Source organism: Lagopus leucura, unplaced genomic scaffold (genome assembly GCF_019238085.1).
Source record: "Lagopus leucura isolate 7727_CA_CO unplaced genomic scaffold, USGS_WTPT01 Super-Scaffold_100002, whole genome shotgun sequence".
Taxonomy (NCBI): Eukaryota; Metazoa; Chordata; class Aves; order Galliformes; family Phasianidae; genus Lagopus; species Lagopus leucura.
Genome location: NW_024962263.1, coordinates 49,664,473 through 49,687,423, shown reverse-complemented (window position 1 = coordinate 49,687,423; position 22,951 = coordinate 49,664,473). Strand labels below are relative to the sequence as shown.

The 22,951-nt window shown below is 37.0% G+C and overlaps 1 protein-coding gene across 6 annotated transcripts in view; it reads right to left on the bottom strand.

The window, feature by feature from the left end:
• The window catches only part of ASXL3 (ASXL transcriptional regulator 3), a 129,968-nt gene that overhangs the window by 43,761 nt on the left and 63,256 nt on the right, over positions 1–22,951 (bottom strand). For all 6 annotated transcript variants that reach the window (XM_042869117.1, XM_042869118.1, XM_042869119.1 and 3 more), the window contains exons 6-8: positions 13,823–13,944; positions 1,482–1,599; positions 432–551 (exon numbers count right to left, since the gene is read on the bottom strand). In XM_042869117.1, coding sequence (XP_042725051.1) covers positions 432–551; positions 1,482–1,599; positions 13,823–13,944 — 360 coding nt within the window. The remainder of the gene's footprint in view (positions 1–431; positions 552–1,481; positions 1,600–13,822; positions 13,945–22,951) is intronic.

The window sequence follows — 22,951 nt, the reverse complement described above, 5'->3', positions numbered from 1 at the left end:
GGAGAGAGTTAACTTAGAATAGGACAGATATGTAAGAAAATACACTCTTCTCTTTCGGATTAAGCATGCATTAAGACTGCAAGCAGACTTAACAGTAAGAAAGAATATCTGCTACTCCACCCCTTACCACCCGCCCAAAAATCATAACGCAGCAATCAGAAGCAAGCTGCTAAATGACCTCTGTCTGCACTTGCTTGGGTCTGTCAAATTTAAAAAGCAAGTACAGAAAAGCATTCTTGGGGAAAAACAATTGCCTGTGGATTTTCAAAACAGCCAGAAAAAAAAGATACTTTCTTGCGAAAAGGTCAACTTCGGACTTTGAGAAAGAGACTGGTAAATCAGCAACGCAGAACTTTTAAATACAGCATAGACATTCTAAACATCTCAATAGTACAATAACAAATAAATATACTTATTTTACTCTCACTCACCTAAACCAGATTTTTTTAACCTCTTTAAGTGCTGGCTTGTTTGTTTTCCAGTTGGAGACTTTTGTCCATGTTTCATCTCTTTATCAGAACCATCTGCTTCACCATTTTTAGATTCAGATCCTTAGGAGAAAAACAGAACAAAGCATGATACCGATGCACTTGTATCACAAGCTCTCCCTCCTCCCTGTCCCCTTGCTACACTGTAAACACAGCAAAAATGGGATTAAAGAAAACTGACATCTACTTGCTGAGAGGCAGTGCACCTTTCTGGTCACAATACAATTTCTCATCATCAGAGGAAATGGAAGAAAAAGATCAATAAGTCAATTAAGCGCTGAAAACTAAAGTTTATTGAACATTATAGTCAATAAAAATGTTCACTGATCTAATAAAAATAACGTTTTCCTATAACACACAAGGGATATCTTTAAAAATATTTTAACCTCAAGCTATGGGGCAGTAATGCAATCTAAAGGTGAAAAAAGATCATTTTTCTCTGAAGTAGCACTTACAGAATGGAGATGCCTGGAAATACAATTGTCAATTTCTGTTAAACACAGACATAAAAATCTCTTAAAATGAAGAAACTTAATCGGAGCTAAAGGTCATAGTAACGCTGTGGTGCTAAGAACAGCACCAGAACAAGAAAAGCTAACAAAAGGATCCCAGGATTGCAATGCAGAATTGACACAAATTCACATTCACAGAGAAGCTTGCCTTTCTTCTCCCCTCTCCTTTTCATGGCCTTGAATACCAGCATGTGGTCCTCCATTAGAGTTCCAGAGCCAAACAAAATGTTACTTTGCATTCCTTTAAGGCTGCTGCTATTATTAATTGCCATTTTACTGTGTGCCTTCAGCTCTTTATTAAAATTGAAGTAAAATCTCCGTCCTTGAGTCACAGATTTGATAAAGAAATAAAGACGTTACACAAAGCTTCCAAGTGACAATATTATTTTCAGCAGTCTCCCATTCTGTATGCTACACATCTGACTCAGAGGAAGGCTCTGTGACTAGCACTGATCTTGCAAACAGTCCTTTAGCTATTTACCTGAAGGTGAATCCGACTGCTCATCAGACACCTTTAATGGTGTCAAAACAACACGAGGAACAGTCTTGTTTACCATCATTGAGACTCCATTTCTTCTTTTCTGCTGTTGTCTTAAAGCCTATAAAAATGATAACAAAACATAAAAATGTAACAAAAAATACTGCTCATAAGCGAATTACACGAGACATTTCTCTACCATTTCATTGAATCTCTTAAAATAAGCATAATTTACGTAGTTACTGAATTGCCAGATTTCGCATTTGTCCCCTTTATGTCATTTTCCTTTAAAATACAAAATCAGGCTTTTTGGTTATAGAGAGAAAGATGCACCTCAGATCATTTTCCCTCACAACTTTGACAACAAAGAAGCACATAATTGTTTGCTCTACCTTAACAGCACAACATGATAACCCATGGAATGTGAAACTAAGAATTCCAGGTAAAAAAAAAAACATAAAATAAATGTTTCAAAACAAGAATAAAAATATATGTGTCTGCACATCTCTCGCAGGTGCATCCTCTCCAGTATACTGCTCAGTCAATCAAGTTAACACAGAGTGTCATCAGTATGTACAGCATGTAAGGACTACAGTATTGATGCACTCACTCAGCCGTGAGTAGTGCTGCACAAAATCACTGAACATGGCAGGAATCATTTATTTTTGTGAAGGGAATCAGTCCTAATCTTGGAAACCTTGCAGCACTTGGCTTCTGCCTGCTTGACTTTGGGCATTAACCTTCAGAACACGAACACGATGATGTTCTGGCAAATCTCGGGAAAAATGATACAAGAATAAATCTCTACAAATGGAAGTGCTTTGTGTTTCATAAATGGATCGAGCACAGGGTTGATAATGCAATACCAAATATTTAAAGGTTTGTAATAGCAAATACCTGACAGACTGTTTTATGTGGAAAATGATACTTGATTCAAAAGATCTTAAAATGTACAAATATGAATGCTTGCACATTAATACATTTCAAGCATTAAAATTCTGGATTTAATCAGGATGGGCTGAGCTTACTATGGATCCCTTCTATTCTCCTGTCTATTTTCCTGCACCATCTTACTGTGCACTCTCTTTATATAAATGTAATTTGTGTTATGATCTTGGGAGAGATTTATTAAAGTAATACTATATCAATAAGATATGTATTTGATATGAATTAGTTCTATAGTTTTATAAGCATGAATGATTAAAGACTTACAAAGATTAAATCTGTAACTTCAATTAATCTGCAATATTCAGAAAGTTCACATAGCTAAATCAAATAGAGAAAAAAAAAAGATTCCTGAAAAAAAGAAATCAATATCATTCCACTCTTCTAAATAACACACGATGCAACATAAAATACACCAAGCCACATAAAAGCTATTTCATCGATTAACCCCTTTTATAGTACAGTTCTTTAAAGACACATGAGCACTGTCCAATAAAAAGTGAATTACAACACCCGAAATCAAACAAATAGAAGAACCTGGTCGGATCTGCACTGAACCAAAGACACAAACAGAAAGCAATGAAGAACAGCCCACAGAAAGACACAAAATTCATACTTGTAATGGGCAAAGATAGTCATACCCATGGATAGAAAATTACAAAATGTAAGAATGTCTCAAAAAGTACCCCAGAATTCCAAAACTTATTCCTCAGTGTACAGTCCTGCCAACCCAGGTATCAAAACAGGTGACCTTCATTCAAGAGTGATGCCACTTAACAAATAGTCCACTAAAAATTAAGTGAAAAGACAGCCAACTGCTGTCATAACAATATGACATAACCACAACCCAGTCATTGAACTATTGTGCCCCAGAGCCTTATTTACACAATGAACAAAGAGAAAACATCCAACCTCAGTAGTATCCTCCCTAGACAAATGAATATGAACACAAAAAAGTCCCACATTCTCCTGCAGTTTCATGGCAATTTCCACCTTTACCAGGGCTCATGACCTTGTTTCCAGCACCTTATAAAAGTATTGTTTTAGTGTTTTATATCACTGCCATGACAAAGGTAGATTCTTTTAAAGCCTCTCAATTATCCATGCTTTAGACTCAAGGCCACAGAAAGGAGAGGGGACAGGACATGGTGAAGCACCCATGTCAGGTGATCAGTGTTTGTATGCTGCAGGCAACACGCTAGCTGCCAGAGCAAGGGCAGCACTACCCAGTCTTTGCCAAGCAGACTACTCACTTACCTTGTTTTGGCCAGCACGGGGCATGCTATGCTCACATGGTTGTATGGAACAGGAGCACCCATCCCAGCATGTCCCAGCCAAACCCGCAGTGCCACAAAGGCAAGAAACAGAGTAGGATCTGGTGGACACCGCTACCAGTAGTACTGCACAGCACACTCATGAGCTAGAGGCTAACTGCCTCAACAAGTGAGAACAAAACAAAACCTTAAAGAAGCACTTCTCTTGATACATATTTGTTTTTCAGCATTTCCTTCTCCCTCTAACATTTTTTCTTTCACTGGCAGTCCCTCCTCCAGTCTCACAACACAAGGGATGGATCACCAGATGGGGCTGTATAGGGTGACTCAAGCTGACAATAAAGATGCATATGGGTGGACAGCCAATAGTCATGTTGTAAAATGGAAAAAAAAAAAACCAAAAAAAAAACCACCCCAAAACTAAGCAAACACCAAAATCTAAGTCTAACTTTAACACAAAATGCCAGTGAATCATGCTGTGCCCAGAGAATACACTAACAGTCATCCCTGCCCTTCTCTTTCCATTTGTCTAAGGAAAGCTATGAAGTAGGAGGAGAGTGTAGTAAAGTATCAGGTAAATAATTTCACATTTGACATACATGGTTAAAATATGGCTGAGATTTTGCTCAGTCATCCTGTTTCGTGGAAGAAATTATTCTCAGCTAATCACAACTTTTTTTTTTTTTTTTTTTTTTTAATATTTCTACTTTGAATTTAAAGGTGCAGGGTCTAAAATTGCGGATAGGCAAGTGTTTGCATGACAACACTAGGAGCAAACTAAGCCTAGGGAGAAACTGCAGACTGAAGCCTAGTTACTAGTAAAACCAAACACCAGAAGGAGTTAAGTATAAACCAAGGACACTGCGTGCAGTCTCTGCTGAGGACAAATATATAACAGCTCTACACTTCGCCTGAGGGATATTAATTTTAGGATACAAGACTACTGTAGGAAAAGACAAGAATCTTGTATCCCAAGATTAATTCTACTTAGCTTGGAAGTCAACGGGATTACTCAGAGTGAAATATACACCAAATGCTTTGCTATATTGAGCCTTCAGTGTACCAAGCTAATTTAGTGCTTTCCTTGTCACCTTAATCAGATAAATCTTCAGTTTTAGCTCTTCTGGTGAAGGGAATAAACACAAAGTAGAGAAGTAAAATTTGTAACTACCACTGAAGAGAATGAGAAATTTTATAACTTATTCCAAAGAAAAATGGTTCCAGAACTCATTGTAGAAACAGAAACAGTAACTAACACAAATGATATTGGCATCTTCTACTGACACAGCCCATTGCATCTCATCCATATTTAGAGATATACAATCTCTCTGGATCTGCAAGAAAGAGCCAATGGCTCTACCAAATGATAAGGTGTCATTTTTACTACAGAAAGTAAGATAGTAGCATATATAGCATGTATGATAGCTTATATAATACATATTTTTCCTTAATGAGATGAAGGTCTATGTTTACACTTCAAACGTATTCAGTCATTTTGTGCTAAATGCTTCAGTTAAAAAAAGCTGCAAGTTGTAAATTCCTAGAACTGAGAACCGTTACAGCAATCTGTAAAACATTACTGTCATCCTCTCTCTACAGCACATGAATAAAAAAGGAGAGAAAGAAAATGAAGGTTCATGTGGCATACAAGTTAAACATTAAAATCTCTATTAAAATCACCACCAAAATATAGTACTTACATACAGCCTTTCACAAGCAGATTTGCAAAGGACATCTGTGAATCTCTTGCACATAACGAGTATGGAGAATTCCCAATATTCCCATTCATAAAACAGAACCTGTGACCATCTGTTGAATAACACTGCCACGGTCATTATACAGGGCTTGGTATAATTAATTTGTTTAATAATATTATTTTTATTGCCAAAAACTTTAAGTAACCTGTCAATCTATTTTCATCCAAAGAGCTCAAAATAACATAAAAAAAAAAGTGGTAAAAATCCAAACTCAAAAGATATGTGCCAAAAGAAAAACATAATGCAACTAACACTGATCTTCTAATTTCAATCTGTTTTTCATATGTAGGTCACAAGAACAGGTCTCCTCTTTTTTAGGGAGTTTATGACCTTGTTGGAGCATAGCAGCATGTTGAAGGATTCATGAATGCCATTATATATTCTTAAAAACAATCTTTTCATATAAGTAGTTGCTTTTGACATAGGAAAGACTTCTTCAACTAAATGACAAGGTAGTAGACTCTATTAAATAAAAACAAACAAAAATAAGCATTCCTTGATGCAGGAGTGAAAGGAAACTTAGACTAAAAGATAACTGGGGAGAGGGAAAAATATATCCCTCAGAGTCCCAGAAGTAAAATGTCAAGCATTACGTTCTCATTTAATGCTGCTTAGGATTTTTTTTTTTCCATTTTTCTTTCCCACATCTTTTCAACTCATAATGAAAAAATGTAGCACACAAACAAACCATTAATGTAGAAAATCACTTTCATTTGAGCTTAAACGCATGACACGCTGAGAATGTTAAAAATTAACTTATTAACAACAAAGATATGTACCAGTTGGTTGCATTAAGCAACACTGTCCCAGATTTCTTTTTGTTACTGAAATGTCAAGTCTACATTCTGAAACTCATATCATGAAACATAACCTTTGAAATTTCACAGTTTATGGATCAGAAACATAAAGCTACGGAATTCTTCCATTCTGCCATGTAAAAAACACATGCTATAATAAACAGAAAAGAAGTCTACTGTATGAAATAAATAACAACTCTGCATTATGGTCATGGATCCTAAATTGTCAATGCCAAAACAGATTTATAGTTTATCACTGATTCACTTAACACCACCATAAAATTCCATCTTTGTCCTCTCACTCATCTTCATCTTGTTAGTAAAATAAAGACAGGCTTTAATTCCCATGTTTCTCTTGAATTAAAATCTCAGTGGCAACCTGTTTCATGGGTACACAGAACACTTAAAAAAACAACAACAAAATACAGCAAGCATCACAAATCATGAAGAGTAAACACATTACTGTTCCTGGGATGCCACCACTTCTTACAGTAAACATATGCTGAAAGTAGTTACAGGCATGCAAATTTATAATTAAAACAATAATAAAAATCTCCCAAGGAAACTGCTACAAAATACAAAGCATCATTTCCAAAGCATGGAACAAATTAATGTACTTCCAGCCAGACTTGTACACCAAACGTAACAGTATTGGCACTATATGTATACAACTGGTTGTTTGGAGATGAAGAACAGAGGCAGAATACCTGGAAGTTCTTAAACCTAGAGACTATTTTCAACTTATGCTGATCAGTTGTAGAATAAGTGTCTGTTCTTGGCCAATGCTATCCTTCTACCTTGTCATGCTCCTATTTATTTTTTGGAACATAAATTATTTCCAGGTCTCTGTAGCACTGAAGGTCTTTATGCACAATTACAGCACTCATTAACAGATGAACATTTTTCTGTGTTTTAACAAAAATGAAAATAAAGTGTATGGACATTTGTGACGTAGAGAGAATGTGCATTCCCGCACATGTCTGCATCTGCAAGTCAGCCTTACCTTCTATAGGGGTAAAAGAATGCATTCACACCTACAATTGCTGCAGATCACAACAGACTGCAAAGTAAAGTTTTGTTTGCTTTCCCAATCCCAGAAAAAGACAGGACAAACAAAAGTGTGATATGTTCAACACCTGTTCTGCCTTGCATGTGAATGGGAATGACAACGACATGGGCACTCACTCAGTGTCCTTTTTTTTTTTTTTGTCTGAAGTGAAGAGTGAATTTTAAAAAAAACAAAATGGTGTAACAATATGACAATAATATCTACCAGCTGAAAAATATTCTACAGGAAAGCTGTTGCTTGACACAGTAGAGCACATGTAGGTAAGCAAGCAGTTTGCATAAAGCAGTTTAAAAACAATATAGCAATGTCAATACAAAATCTTGTAACAATAAACAGTATTTTCCCGCAGGTCATATTTGCAAACATACTACGCTTGTACACTTGTAAAGGGTGCAAAGTGTAGTGGGGGAACTACAAGGCTAGACTACCATCCTCCAGATAAAAACATCTTGTCATTACATCTCAGAGAAAGTGGTGCAGCAATTTACATTAGACTGTTGTATGCACGAAGATTGGACTGTCTTTATGCCAGACGCCCTGCTCCAGCTTGCGTTTCTGCCACATGCCCCTGCACCCTAGCAAGCAGCCTTCTGGGGACCTATCCAACAGTTCTTAGAAAGGGATTTCTAGATTACTGCTTGTCAGCATTTTGTTGGAGACTTTTGAGAAGAGTTGTGAGCTATTACAACTCCTGCCTTTCTCTCAAAAGACCAACTATTTCTAAGATGCACTTTGAAATCGAGGCCAGATTCATTTTCTCCTGGGTGTTATTTTGTATGTAATACAATATTCCAATCAAAATCCGTTCTTTACATTTGGCTCAGAAGAAGGTATTCACTTAAGACACCCACTGCCAGTATATGGAAGAATCACGTAACATCTTCAGAAACGTTTGACTAATGTACACTGTACCAACAAAATGAAACTCCCATCTACACTGATAGTACTTGTCATTAGTACCATACTTACAACCAATCCATCTTAAAAGTTCCCTAGGCTGTCTAAAGAAGATCATTATCAGATAAGTGCAGTGTTTAAATTTAGACCGCTGCCACCATTTTGGTTGTCTAAGACTTGAGACAAGCAACAGCATCTACACAGCAGAAATAAGAGAGAGCTGAGAGAATTTTTGACATAGATTTGGGAAGGGAATATATGTATGGGTGGAATATTTAAACAAAGTTTACATTCAAGGATAGATTTTAAGTGAAGGATCCAGTCTTACCGTGAAGGAGAGCAGTCAACAATGCTTCAACATGGTAGTGTTCTAAAGTTGCTTAAAAATTCTTTTTAGATATTTCTCAGAGTAAGAAATTCTGAAAACCACATTTATTAAAACAGCAAACATGCAGGACAGCTGCAAAAAAGCATGCTATGCAAACAACCCATTAGGGAAAACAAACAAGCAAATGCCCCCAGCAACTGGAAGTTAATATTTAAAAAGTGGCACAAAAAGAATAGAGGGATCATTTGGATTCCTGCCCCTTTTCTTTCCACCACAAGTAAAGGCTGTGGACCATGGGGATGACCCAGAAAAAAAAGTCCCATAAACACTGTCTTGCGTCTTACCAAAGCACTGTGTTGAGCAGCTGGTGCATGCTGCCCACGCATAGGGACCTTTAGAGGGACATACCGTGCAGCCTGCCTTCGGGCAATGCATGTACTCCCTGAAGAGCTCCTGCTGGAACTCTTGCTCTTCCAGCTTCTTTTCCCCATTATGCAGTCTCCCTGCCATAGTTTCTCTGTCCTCTTCCCTAGACTTGTCTTGACAATCAGAAAATCAGTTTAGTTTAGCATCTTCGAAATTCCATTTTCCTGAATGCATTTTGTAAATTCCACTGTCCCTTCCCATGTCTCTCTAGTAGTCAAAAAGCAACACATTTTTCTTGTTTTTCATTTGTTGACAGGAAAATTTGTCAAGAATCATCACTTATGTTGCCAGACATCTGATCAAACGCTTCAGCTAGGGAGCCAGAATTCTCCAACTGTGGCCTTGGTAAATCTGCAGTATCTGAAATGAAACATAGGAAAATGGTTAATGTAGGCTCTAAGACAGTACAACAAATTCTCTATTACCAAGGAATTCAGTACAAGAAGTATCTCTCAGTTCACAGTGGAATTTCAGAGACTTTTAGGAAGTCACCTGGTGCTCAAACTCTACATGTTCTGGTCATATTCAGAATAATCTCCTCTGTCATGCTTATTTCTTCAAGGGTGGAGATGGGAAAGGAGGGCAGACAAATATATCAGGCTTGTATCAGAACATACGAATGAGTTGTTCCTCAACTGAGTCAAAGGACAAACACCATAGACAGAGTCATATGGATTAATTTCTAAGGACAGGAAAGTGCTTCAGGAGAGCCTGTATCTGGCTGTAGTCAAGGAAAGAAGTCCTAACAGAATGACCATGGAGGGAGCAAGACTGGTGAGTTTGCTCTTTTTCTTCTCTCAAAGCAAGGTAAGAGGTATGCCTGAGCTGGAGAAAGGAAAGCAAATCCACACCAGAGTCAAGGGAGTACAGGATTCTACCTTCAGTGCCAACCTAGGCACATGGACACCTGTGTAATTAAAAAAACCAACCAACCATACGAAAAATCCTGATAAAACAGTTCAGTGAATTTGGGCAAATCAGGGCTAAGTCATGGTCTTCACCATCCTGCTCCAAAATTTAATCTTCTGTTGCTTCATGTTATCGATTGGTTTCTAATAATATCAATTATAGTTATGCCAGAAAAGTTAGCCTGAAATATTACTTGGAGTTTATATGTCCAATGTCCTATAATTCAGAAGCAACATATGAGCCAAACTTCCCCACAGCTTTCTTACTGCTCGGGGGCTGAGAGCATCTACTGAAATGAAAAGGGGTGTGGAGCTGCCACTTCTGTTCTAAGAACAAATCATACGGATGGGTGCTTCCTTCTTCATGAGAAACTGCATCTACCCACTTCATGAATAAATTAGTGGCACATATTACAAACCCAGCCACCAAGCATGCAGACAAAGCCCAAAGTTAAGAAAAACAAAACAAAGCAGCAGCAATAACATACCTTGAGTAGATTCCCTTATTTCCTGAGCTTGTCTCCTCCCAAACCCACTTGGCTGCTGTCTCTGGAGTTTCTGTCTCTACAAAGAGATCTGGATGCCCAGCACAGTCTCAGACATGTCCTGGTCTGTATTCAGATTCTGAGTCTGAATGAAGTATCCTTCTCTTCTCCCAACAGAAAATTTATGGGTACCCTTCTTGGTGCTGATTCCAAAGTGCCAAAAGTGAGGCAGGATTTTCTTCCATGTCTGAGAGGTCTAATATCATCCCAGACATCGTTATATCACATCTTCAAGTTCTTTATTCTTTCTTGGTACTGACTCAGGAACCAACTGGTACACTGATGGGCAAGGTACTTGGCTATCAGAGTCCAACAGACACTAACACCACCTCAATGTCCTTGATATTCACAATATGCTCACGTGTTACCTATGTGAGGACAGTTTGCAGGTATGATCATTTCTTCTGATAAATGTTCCAAGAACATCTTGATAGATACAGACAAATCTGTACATAGTGAAGACTTCCAGAAAAAGTAACACCTCAAGTCAATGGAACAGAAACTGGACCAGAGAGGAGCATGGTAGATACTATGCCATGACTTGATATCCATACTTGAGTTTAGCCTTGTCCAGAGCAAGAATAATTCACACAGTAGTGTGATCATGTGCCACTGTTAGCAGATGCAGATGTAGTTCAGTACTTTCCTGGTAAGAGATCCTTACATAGGTCTGCATGCCAAAATCCTCAAGTGTGAAAATGAGGTATGGAACTGATCAGTACTGATGGGAAATCAGTATGTGACAGCATGCCAGGAACACCTTTTCCAATGTTACTAGAAATGCAACAGCTGGGCACACATACCCAACCACTTCCAACACCAAAAGGGAAATAATATCTTTAAAATCTGCCATCAGAAAGATGAGCATAAAAGACAGCTCTACACCAGACTCTTTTGTCTAAACTAACATGAATAGGAAATATTTTGTTGGACTTTGCAACAACTATTCAGGAGCAAAAGTGAAACTTCCTCAAAAATGAAATAAGCAGCATGAAATACAATTGGTGGTGAAACAATTGAAATACCTCTTCCAGCAAAATGACACTATGGGAGGTTGTGAAGCTAGAAAGTTTCCAGAACAAAATGGCAGCCCAGGCTTTTAAATGTGATGAAATAAGGTCTGAAGTGTGACACAGACCTTCTGAGAGTCCACAGGAACTGTGAAGCTCCCTACCCCCTGTGAAGCACCTCCAGATCCACTGCTACCTGAGAGAAGTCAAGACCAAGAGCCAGGGCTGAGAAAATGCCCCTTCCTCCAAGCTGCTGGCATAGCTCAAGAAATTCATTGTCATGACCAATTTGATTCACAAGAACATCCTAAAAATGCAGGCGGTCACAAGGAAACATAAGATTGCTCTCTGCAACCTACACCCAGGATTATCTCTAAAATTCATTAAAAATGAAACCATTTGTATATCCAGCATAACACTTTAAAGAGAATGACATGACCACAGTGACTAACAAGTAGATAAACAGTGGAAAAAACCTGTTGATTTGAGCCCAGATCTTCAGGTGTACTTCATATTATCAACCTGCCTCTCTTTAATTTTTAGTGGACAACAAAAGAAATACACACCTCATTCTGACATTATATATATGATTATACATCATAAATATTGCTGAAAGCAGGCTTTTGGCTCATCTTTTGTTATTTTAGCACAGAACCTATAAGTTGGTATCAGAAGACTATTGCAGCCAACTGCCTGAATTTTTTCTGCATTTAAATGAACTCCAGGCCGTCATTTGAACAAATTTTGCGTTATGTATCCACAAAAGCAACAGAATAAAATTCCCACAGTAATTTTATCCATTAAATCACTGCTGAAGTTCATTTTTCCCTGTTACCATATCAAATTAAATCAAATCTGCAGCATGCATACGGCAGTAGCCAGCATCTGAAACTTCTGAGAAAAAGTAAAACAGGTAAAATCCTCTACCACTCCACAATGAATGCAGAGAACACATTTCACTGATAGTTCAACTAATAATCTCATACTCTGAAGTACAAGATCTAATTACTATCAACTTAATTAAAACTGATTTCTTTCTATTGATTACTTAACTTTCAGATGGTGCTTTAACCCTATTGCCTTAGGGAATATTTTCAATGATTTCCATCAGTGTTATGACTTTTTACATTAAGCTATTTTGATTAGTTTGCTCTTTCTTAAACTGTTCTCACTGCTATTCATCTTGAATTGTTCTTTTTTTTTTTTTCCCTCCTTCCCTTCCCCTGCTCCATCCGCTCCTAAGTTCATATATTTATTACAAAGAATCTATACAGAAGTTTCCAAAAAGCTGTGTGTGTTTCTCTCAGTGATCATGCAGCTAGTGAGTTGCTTTTTGCTCACTGTCCAACTTTCCTGATCAAACAGTTGTGAGACCCCAATCTAAGAATCCTCCCCAGTCTTCAGAATGTGTAAGTACAAGAAAACCTGCTGTGAATAATACCAGTCTATTAATTTTAGTGGATTTAAACTCAGACTCCATGAAAACCTAAGTATAAATACTTAAACGTTTCAAGAAGGCAACACGGACAGGCCTTCCTTAACTTAAGCCTAAATCAACAACTCTGTAATAAACTACCCTGTGAAATACTGTACCTCAGTTAAACAGAACTAAGAGAGGAGTCACAAGAAAAATAAAAGCAACGACATCTCATCAAACTAATGTTTTTAACAAGCTGTATTTCATTTCTTACAATATTTATGTGACTAAAACAGATTTCTACAAATTCAAAATTGAGGAGATACTGATACATTTCTTTAATTATCATTTTTTAAGTTTTTCATTTGTCCTGTTGTAAGCTGAACTAATTTGGCACTGTTGGAAAATAAATTTCACAGTTATACTCTCTATTAATAACTGATTTTTAATATGTAGTTACTTTTGTGAAGTTTTACTATATTACTTGCAGCCTAAATCATCTGAATCAGAGGTTATCCAAAAACCAAAATCAATCCCACTCTTACACATTGCAGTGTCAGACTTAGTTTGAAAAAGAATTACTAAGCAGGCCATAAAGGAAAACTGAAGAGCAAGTATATCTGGATTCTTACTATCTGTAGAACTTACTCCAAAATCTTTGTTTTATTTTAAGCCTCACATAAAATATTCAGTATAAGTGCTTACATAGAAAAACCTGGGATGTGATTAATACAAACAATTCTGCTTCCTTGCTTAAGATTGCTTCCTTCCTTAAGAAAACATCAAAAACACAGTAAATGGCAGGACTGGTAAACAAACAAACATAAAAAAACCTTTCAATGCACCATTAAACAAAATCCTACAAATCCTCTCAGAAATGCCCTGAAATTCTGCTGACGTCGCATTCTCACATTCATATCAGATACCCATGTGGAGGACAGCCAACTGACCTGCAGTCAGCAGGAGCTTACCTGCTTAAGTGCTTTCTTTGTGTGCTGCTGGAAGGAAGATACTAGCTTGCTTTGCACTGGTGCATTTGTAAGGCTCGAATCACGATTGGAAGACAATTCTTCAGATGTCTGCTTTGGGCAAACTTTATTAAAAAAAAAAAAAAAAAAAAAAAGAACACTGTTATGGAGGTTATCTTCTCTATCCTTCTTGAAGAGTCCCAAGAAAGGAGGAAAAAAAAAAAAAACAAGGACCTGGAAAACAAAACACTTGTGCTATGAAATTAAACTAATCTTGAGGTCCAAATAAGCTGAGAATCTGGTCACACTGTAAATAAAAGTGTTGCTTCACAATTAGTTGTGTCTCCCCCAGGCCCCTTCTTTGCAGCCCTGGAGACTGCAGGTTTTGCCTGTTGGGTCCTGAAGGTAACTGAAGGAGTCGGACAAGAAGCCAGGCAAAAATTATCTTCTTCATTAAGTCATTTTCTAAATGTGTACTTTATGTACAGAAGACACTGATGACCCTGTGCTCTAGAAATAGCAGTGGCTTCTTAGGAGCCAGACTACTCCATTTTGGTCCATTCTTGGCAAAAGTAAGAACACACACTTGCTTTTTTAAAGGGCAAATTGGAATATCCTGAAAAGAGGAAACTGGTCTCTCAGGCAATACACACTGCTATTCGTCAGTCCTTTTAATAATACATGTTTTAATAAATAAATAGCACTCGCTTTAAACAGCCTCTTGACTACGTGTTGTCTGAGACACAGAAAAGTCTCCCGGTTAAAAGGAAAAATGACAAATTATTTCTAAAAATCCAGCTTTACTAAACAGATATGAATGCCTGGAGCATTCTGTTAATCACAACAGTCAGCAAGCTTGACTAAAAGGGCTATGAAAACCTTTCCGCTCTTAATGTCTGGAATTACCATTACTTTTAGTAGTGCTTAAGACAGCCCCAGCTAAAACAGAATGAGCGTGAATCCAGAAGCTGAGCACTTTTCTTCTTCCCTTGTCCTTAAACTCAGTTCGAGTCTGGCTGCCCAACACCAGTGCATGCTGACAAATTCCCTTTGTGATGCCCAAGTCTGCCCTACGTGGCGCAACTCCAGGACATGTAAACAAGCTGCATAGATGTGCAAGGAGGAGTAGTGTGTAGAGAACTGAAGGAGCACATCAGAGCCCTTGCCTCTAGCAGTATTTCACAGAATAAATATTTTAAAGGCTTTTTCTTTGTGTTTGTAAGAAAAAAGATAGAATTGAGACAATTCAGCTATCAATAATTAATTGGCAGCATAAGATGCATGGGATATTAAACATTTCCATGCTGAAAGAAAAACTAATTAATACTTACCTCACAACCAGAGAATATATTCTGTTTTATAATATTGGGGCTATATCAAGATAATTTTCATATTAGATTAAAAATTTTCATTAGCACATAAGAGAAATTCAATTTTGTCACAAGATTTCTAACCGATATTTTCAACTTTTTCCATGTACTTGAAGCATTTGTCAAGAATATACAAAGAAGCTGCAACACAAAACAGTTTCCAAGCTTATGTCAGGATTAATCTTTTCCACATGATGAGCAAAGCTCACAATCAAAAATGACAACTTGAAGGAGCAGTACACTGTCAGCAGAAAACAAACAATAGCTATTTTATATAATCTAAATCACTGCAATAGTGAAGCTCCTGAGATACAGAACACCTACACCAAAACAAAAATCTGACACTTCAAATTATTCAGCTTTTGCTTTGTTTCTTCTTTCACAGATATTTTTACTGTTTTCTGGCAAAGACTAAGACACTCAAAGGATTGAATTAAAAATGGAAAAAGAGCAAGAACACATCTCAAAGTTAAGGAGAACAAATTGAAAAATGCCTGAAGAATGGAAACTATCATGTATATAACACTCCTAAGAGATGATACCACATGACCACATACCATCATGAAGAATGTACTTTCGTCCTCCAGTAGAACTGAAACTTCCATTTACTTTTTTGATTAAGTGGGAAATTCTAATTTTCATGACATTGATTTTAAACATTACCCAAGTGTGTCCCTGTTTATTTTGGTGACAAAGTCAATTTTGGAAAGGTTTGGCAACACTAACTAATGATGCTCAACACTAGTGACACTGTTAGTGTCCAACCCATGATACAGTGAGGGAATAAATGTAAATGTGGTCCTACACTGATTTCGTGCTTTCATTCATAAACTCTTTAAGTTAAATGAAAAATGAAACTGTGGCAAGGTCTATCAGAGGCAGTACTTCTGATTTCTATCATTACTTCTATTTTGCATAAAAACACTATCAGTGTATTGTTTCTTTTTACTTCTGCTTCTTGAAAATGTTGACAATTAAGTAAAATCAAGAAGCAAGCCTCGTTCTGCTTGGTGAAGTAACTGGAACTAAAACCTGCTGAAATAATAAACCAGTTACATAGCCATAATCTCTTCTGCATGTACAGAAGGAGTACCACTGGATGGCGGTTCAGTTTACTGCAACTCCAAATTACTTTAGATTTTTGAAACAAGAAAACAAACATGTAGGGAAGAGAGCAATTCTTCTTCCTGTAGTCTATATAGGCACATGAGGTTGAAAGACACAGCTTAATACATTTAAAATGACATGGCGACTAGAGAAAGGCAACTTCATTTATTAACAACAAATTAGTTGCCTTTCTAAAATATATTTTCTACATTAAAGACAGTTTCCTTCAGATATTAAGCTGCTTAAAATAGTAAAAATCTATTTAAAATATTGTTTTTCATGTTTTACTTCAATTTCCATTTCCATTTAAAAACAGCTTGATACAAATAATGGGTAAAAGCCTAACGATCTACAGTAAATAAGAGATATCACAGACTGTTTTCTAGAAACAGAAGAACATAAACACTGCAAATTTAAATACATGATGCTAATTTATATAATTGTTTAATGGCTTATGCAGTCTATTTTCCCAATTAGCACAAAATAATACCCAAATTATTATACAAGCTTTATGTAGAGGCAAATCAATATATTTATTGTTTAAAAGACACTATGAATTAATCTTTCATTAGGAAATTAAATACAAGACAACTAGTAAATTTATTCTTATGTAAGTCATGCTACATAATGATTTAAATCAAACTGTAACAAAATCTCAGTATATTGTGAAGGCTGTGACCACAGAAAATTGTGTTTATTTGTTCACTTAAATGGGTAAAATCCAACTGTTTTTCTCTGCGTGAGTTAGAATTGGAAAAAAAGGGAATAACAGAAAAATATGTCAGTGTTTGAAGTGAACACTGATGTTCTTAGTGAGAAAAACAAAAAAATAAAATAACTGGAGCAGGTATTTCTGCAAAGAACAATGAAAAATAAAAACAAATTCTAGAAGAGTTCTTGATACATGTGTATGTGGTCTCTACACATATGTAGGTCACTCTGAAAGTAATGCATCCTATTTACTTCCATGGAAACTACTACAGATATAAAAAGCACAATAACATTCTTTGTTTGACCAAATTCTAGCTATAAAACACTGTTTTTCAACATACTCAATACCATTAGCTACTCATTTTTGTCAGCGATGAACAACAACCTGCATGCAGCACTCACAAAAATCTGTATCTACTGCCTCACTGTGCTCAAATCTACTGTTTGATCTCCATAAACATTCAGCAAACACTGACGAATGTCAATGGATGCCCTCATTTTCCACATGGAGGAATTCAATGACACACCTTTGCTTCATACACATTTCCATGTCAGACACCATTGTGTCAGACTCCCCCTCTGCTGCCATCTGTATGGCAACAACGTGTAATAGAATACTGGGGGGAAGGTTCAACCCCTACTGCAATGCCACCAACGTCCGCCTCTGATATTGTGGACTAACATAAAAAAACAGAAGGTATTACTTTTGGAGCAGCTCCCATAAATACAACTTTGCAGAGCTGGAGCTACTCTGTCCATAAGCTCTGAAGTTTCATTAATATTATCAGATCTATGCTGAAAAGCTGTATTATTAAAGAATGCTAAAAATAAATTCAATACTGAGGAACAAAAAAAGAATCCGGAAAGAATGCAACCAATGAAGGAAAAATATTTGGGTAGCAAATAAAAAGACTTCACCATTATTGCTACTGTAGAAAAAGAGAATGAGCTGTTTTAAGCCCACAGGAGGCATTTCCATCTAGTAGAGAATAATTAGGCCCCATTCTTTAAATCAGCTTCTTTAAGGAACCAGGAATGAGTGAAGGAATAAAGCAAAAAGCAACTATTAAGCCATAAAATGTCAGGTTATGAGCTGGAAGAGCAGCTGGGTTTCTGAAGATAAGACCTCTTTAGTGAGTGCTCAGAGAGTGTTAACATGAACGATAAAATTAGAATTCCTTAACAAAAAGAACATGTTAAAATGTTTTAGACAACTTCCAGATAAGATAACCTCCTCTCTTCCATTTTTCCAAGACCAGTTTTGGTAATTACTGTGAAAAGTTGTGATTTATAAAAATCCACAATGTTACCTTTCAATTTCAAATTTTATGAAGTGATTCAGTAATTTTATATTACCAGCTATATCCCCCCCCTGAAAAAAAAACAAAAACCAAAACCAACCAACCAAACAAAAACACTAAAAATATGATACCTGCTTAAAACATAATAGAAGATTATGTTTCTTCAAAGAAACAGTAGGAATACAACTTCATTATTTGGTTGCACTGTCACTGAAATTTATTAGGAATAATTATAAACAGATTTATGTAACTGAAAGGATAGAAAAGTTTCTGGAGTGCTTTAAGGGTCTTATTTTCCCTTAGCACAATTAATTCTGATTTCAGACAGATGATTCTTATTTAAAATCAAACCAGTAAAATCAACAGCATTTCACTTCCTTCTTTTTAATAGGAACCACAGCAGATGAGACGTATTGTTTACTAATGGCCACATTACAAAACTCAAATTAATATTGCTACCATATGCCGAAGACTATAGCCCCACCTCAAGCATAAAATGTATGCACACACTCTGGAGATAGGAAACTTAACAGACCCTTAGGAAAACAAGTACACATAAACTGCCTCTAAAATATCCATAAAATTCATTATTTTCCTTGTGTGACACAGATCTATACTTCTATTGACATATATGGTCATGCTTTGCCAACATAGATGTATCAAGTAATTCACCTCCATCACTCTTTGATCTCTAGAGCCCAGCTTACAAAATCTGAACAATTCAGAACTTGACTGTTGCCATCAGCTTTTAAAAAAGAAAACCCATTTGGGAGTTAGTTAATTGCACAGCTTCACCAATGCAAGCAAAACCAGAACCATATATCAAGGCTAAGATTGTGACTATAATATTCTTTCTGAAAAGCAATACTTCCAGCATGAAATGATAAATAACATTCAATCATATATTTTGGAAGGGGACATTAAGTATCCTGTTAGGATAGTAGTTTGCACTGAATCACATAATCATCTGAAGAGAATTTTGTGCCTAGACACTTCATAAATCTTTGAAAACTACAAAATCTTATTCCAAAAGAAGTCAACATTTTCCACTAAAAATGTAGTCTATCATCACTAAGTCACCAATTTCTAAGGCCTCATTAACTTTACTGTACAGCAAAAAGAGCAGATGAGAAGTGGCAATGAAACAAACAGAAGTTAAACTCAGTCCCAAAACTTCTACAATTAATTCTGGGGAAATGAAAAAGAAAAAAAAAAACAACAAGCAGCAAAAAAGTGTCGCTTTCTGTCTCTTTCTTTCAAGTGCCATACCAAACTCAATATATTCAGGCTGCTACCCTCTTTGCCACTCTCCTGCTTTGAAAAGACCCTACCTTGCAGCAGACATCACCATGCGCAACAGAAACACTTAGCAGAATCAGCAGATTATAAAAGAGAACAAGTTGAGAATGACAGGTTTCCCTGGACTGCGCCAGAAATTTCATTCTCAGAAAAATAACTGAATACGAAACTTGGATTCAGCTTTCAAATATTGGTGAACATTCATTTCTCAAACAGGAGCAATCCTAGCAACTTCCTAGTCCAAAAAGCACAAGCTGTCCAAGTGCATAGCAGTTACAAAGATAAAATTTCAGGATTCTGCAAGAATCTGATCCTCTATCATCCATCTACTACTATCTCTAAGAAAAAAAAACAAAAAACAAAAAACAAAGAATTAATTCTACCATTCTATTTTTGCAATTGAAGAACTTTAGGAAAACCACAGAGCCTTCCTCACAGAGGAAATGACATTGCTCAGCTCCGGGCAAACACCAGGTGCCCACTTTGAGCTGGGCCTGGTGAAGGAAGACCATGCAGGAAGGGCTGCCTCCACCACAGCGATGTTATGGTGCATCCCACTGCTGTGGGTGAAGACAACTTTTAAACAGCTGCTCTCCACACCTGATGGATTACGTCTGACTTCAGAAACCTTAGGGAGCCATGCTTTTTTAAGAAAAGAACATCCTCTTGATGGGCAAAAAAATTTAGTCATCATTTTTCCAGGCAATGGAGATCGTGATTTTAATTCTTTTATTGTGTCTTTACATGCTGTCCCTGTGGTTGAGTGAAACAGAATTTCTAAAAAGATATGGAAGAGTGTTAGAGACATTCTGTAGAATTCCCATTCCACACAAAATCAACTGTAATATAGTATTTCTTTAACACATGCCTTGGAAGATAGTGGGGAAAGAGGAGAGATTTCTCCACAGCATCAGCAAAGCTCTGAGTTGTGGCTTCTTTTATTATCAGTTCAGCAGTGCTGATGTGGGCCCGGAGCTTTTGCCAAGTCACGTATTTATAACTGTAAGAAATTTCTATAGCATTATGCTAATAAAATTGTGCAGTAGCTTGCATTTATACTCTGCCTACAGGGGAACACTGTGATTCTTCTCTGTTTGAAAGTCTGCTGGTGCTTTTTAGTGAGAAAGCTGAGGACTCATCTAAATGCCCACAAAAGGACCAAAGTAGCAGCCAGAGTTCCTCTGTGAGGGTCTCATACTCAGTTTCCAACCAAATAACATTAAGGAGGCATTGTTAAGACCCTCACTGACAACATCTTTTGACATCTCATCACTCTGTCAGAACTTTTGGACTTTGCCACACTGGACACAAACAAATTAGAAAACGCAGTCAGACAGCCAAGAATACAATGTGCAAACAGCGTCCACTGTTATATGTATCACATGTACTGAGGCTGAAAGGAGTTGTTGCATCTGTTGACCTTTTTTAAAATACAAGTCAGTTTTTCATAAAGAGTTTTTCGTAGTGGATGTTCTTCATTTATTTATTTTTATGTCACAGAATACTTTCCTGGAAGGAAAAAAAATCTGTTTTAGTGTGCACAGTTAAACTCATGCACATTTCATCAGATTTGTTTTTCCAGATTAAATATTTTCTACAGAAATAATGTTTCTTAAATATTTACAAACTGATCAAGTAATCTTCTCATTTTTTATAAACTAACTAGACCGGCGCTCTTCAATTTCCCAAAGCAAAGAGGTATTTGTTCACTCAGGAGTTCTTATGCTTCCTTTCTAAATTCTTTCCTACTTTTCTTAATTCTTTCCTACAGATCAACTGAATGCAAAACACTAATAATCATTTAACTAGCGCTGTACTCAGAACAAATGCTATACCTACTATATCCCTTAATCGATATTATCGGATTTATAGTCCAAGAACTGCATTAGACTAATTAGCAAAAGCATCTCATTTGTGTTCAATTCATTTCCTACTGTGATCTTCAAAAGATTTTCACATTTGCTATACACCTCCACTGCACAAATATGACCTTTATGATTTACTTTAAATTCCAATAAAACTCATGTTGTCCAACTATAACCATTTACAAGGCAATCAAGAGTGTTGCATTTCCTCCTACGCTACTAACCCTAACCAGGTCAGGACCAAATTCGCCTACAACACAAGAGGTCTCCACATTGTATAGTATCAATAAATTTAGCCAGGAAAGATTTTACACTTTTCAAAAAAGTATCAATAAATGTCTTGAATAAAAGGGGGTCAAATTACATTCTCAGAAGAGCATCATTTTGGATGGTGATTCTTACTCCTCTGCAGAACTAATAACTTGTAATTTTCAATCCACTTAGAACTGCTTTTCTTTGTCATGCTGCTGTTTTTGAGCCAAGTGTACACTGAAAACATACAGAATCACAGAATTGCAGGGGTGGAATGGAGCTCAATAGATCATCAAGTCCAACCCCTCTGCTAAAGCAGGTACCCTACTGTATGTAGGTCACACAGGTGGGCATCCACACGGGCCTTGAATATCTCCAGAGGAGACCCCATGACCTCTCTGGGCAATCTGTTCCAATGCTACATCATCCTTACGCTAAAAAGTTCTTCATGTTTGTATGGAACTTCCTATGTTCAAGTTTTAGGCTTTATCCTATCACTACGTACTACTTCATCCATTTGCCTCCCACTTCCCTTTAGGTGTTTATAAACATGAATCAGATTCCCCGCTTAATCTTCTTTTCCCCAGGCTGAACAGACCTAGGGTACTCAGTCCTTCCTCATACAGATGTTCCTGGCCCTTTATAATATTAGTGGCCCTTTGCTGGACTCCTTCTAGGAGATCCCTGTACTGGACACAGTAGTCTAAACATGGCCTCACCAGGACAGAGAAGAGGAGGAGCATCACCTCCCTTGACTGCTGGCCATACTCTTCCTAATGCACCCCAGGATCCCATTGGCCTTCTTAGCCACAAGGGCACACTGCTGGCTCATCTACTGCCAACAAGAACAGCCAGGCCCTCCTCTGCAGAGGTCCCCTCGAGCAGATCATCCCCTAACCTGTACTGATGCATGCTGTTATTTCTTCCCAAGTGCAAGATTCTAGTCTTGCTCTTGTTGATCCTCACCAGGTTCCTCCCTGCCCAATTCTACAGTCTGTCCAGGTCTTGTTGAATGGCTGCGCAGTCTTCTTGTGTGTACACCTAACAGAATTCTAAATATATATCAATATATATATATAGATGACTTTACCAACAAATTTTCAGTCTTAAGAAAACCTATTACCAAGCATGTTTGACAAAACTAATCTCTGTCTCACTTGGCTGATACAACATATGCTGTCTTCAATTCCATATTGATCTCACGCAGCCCTGGCCTTTCTAAATACA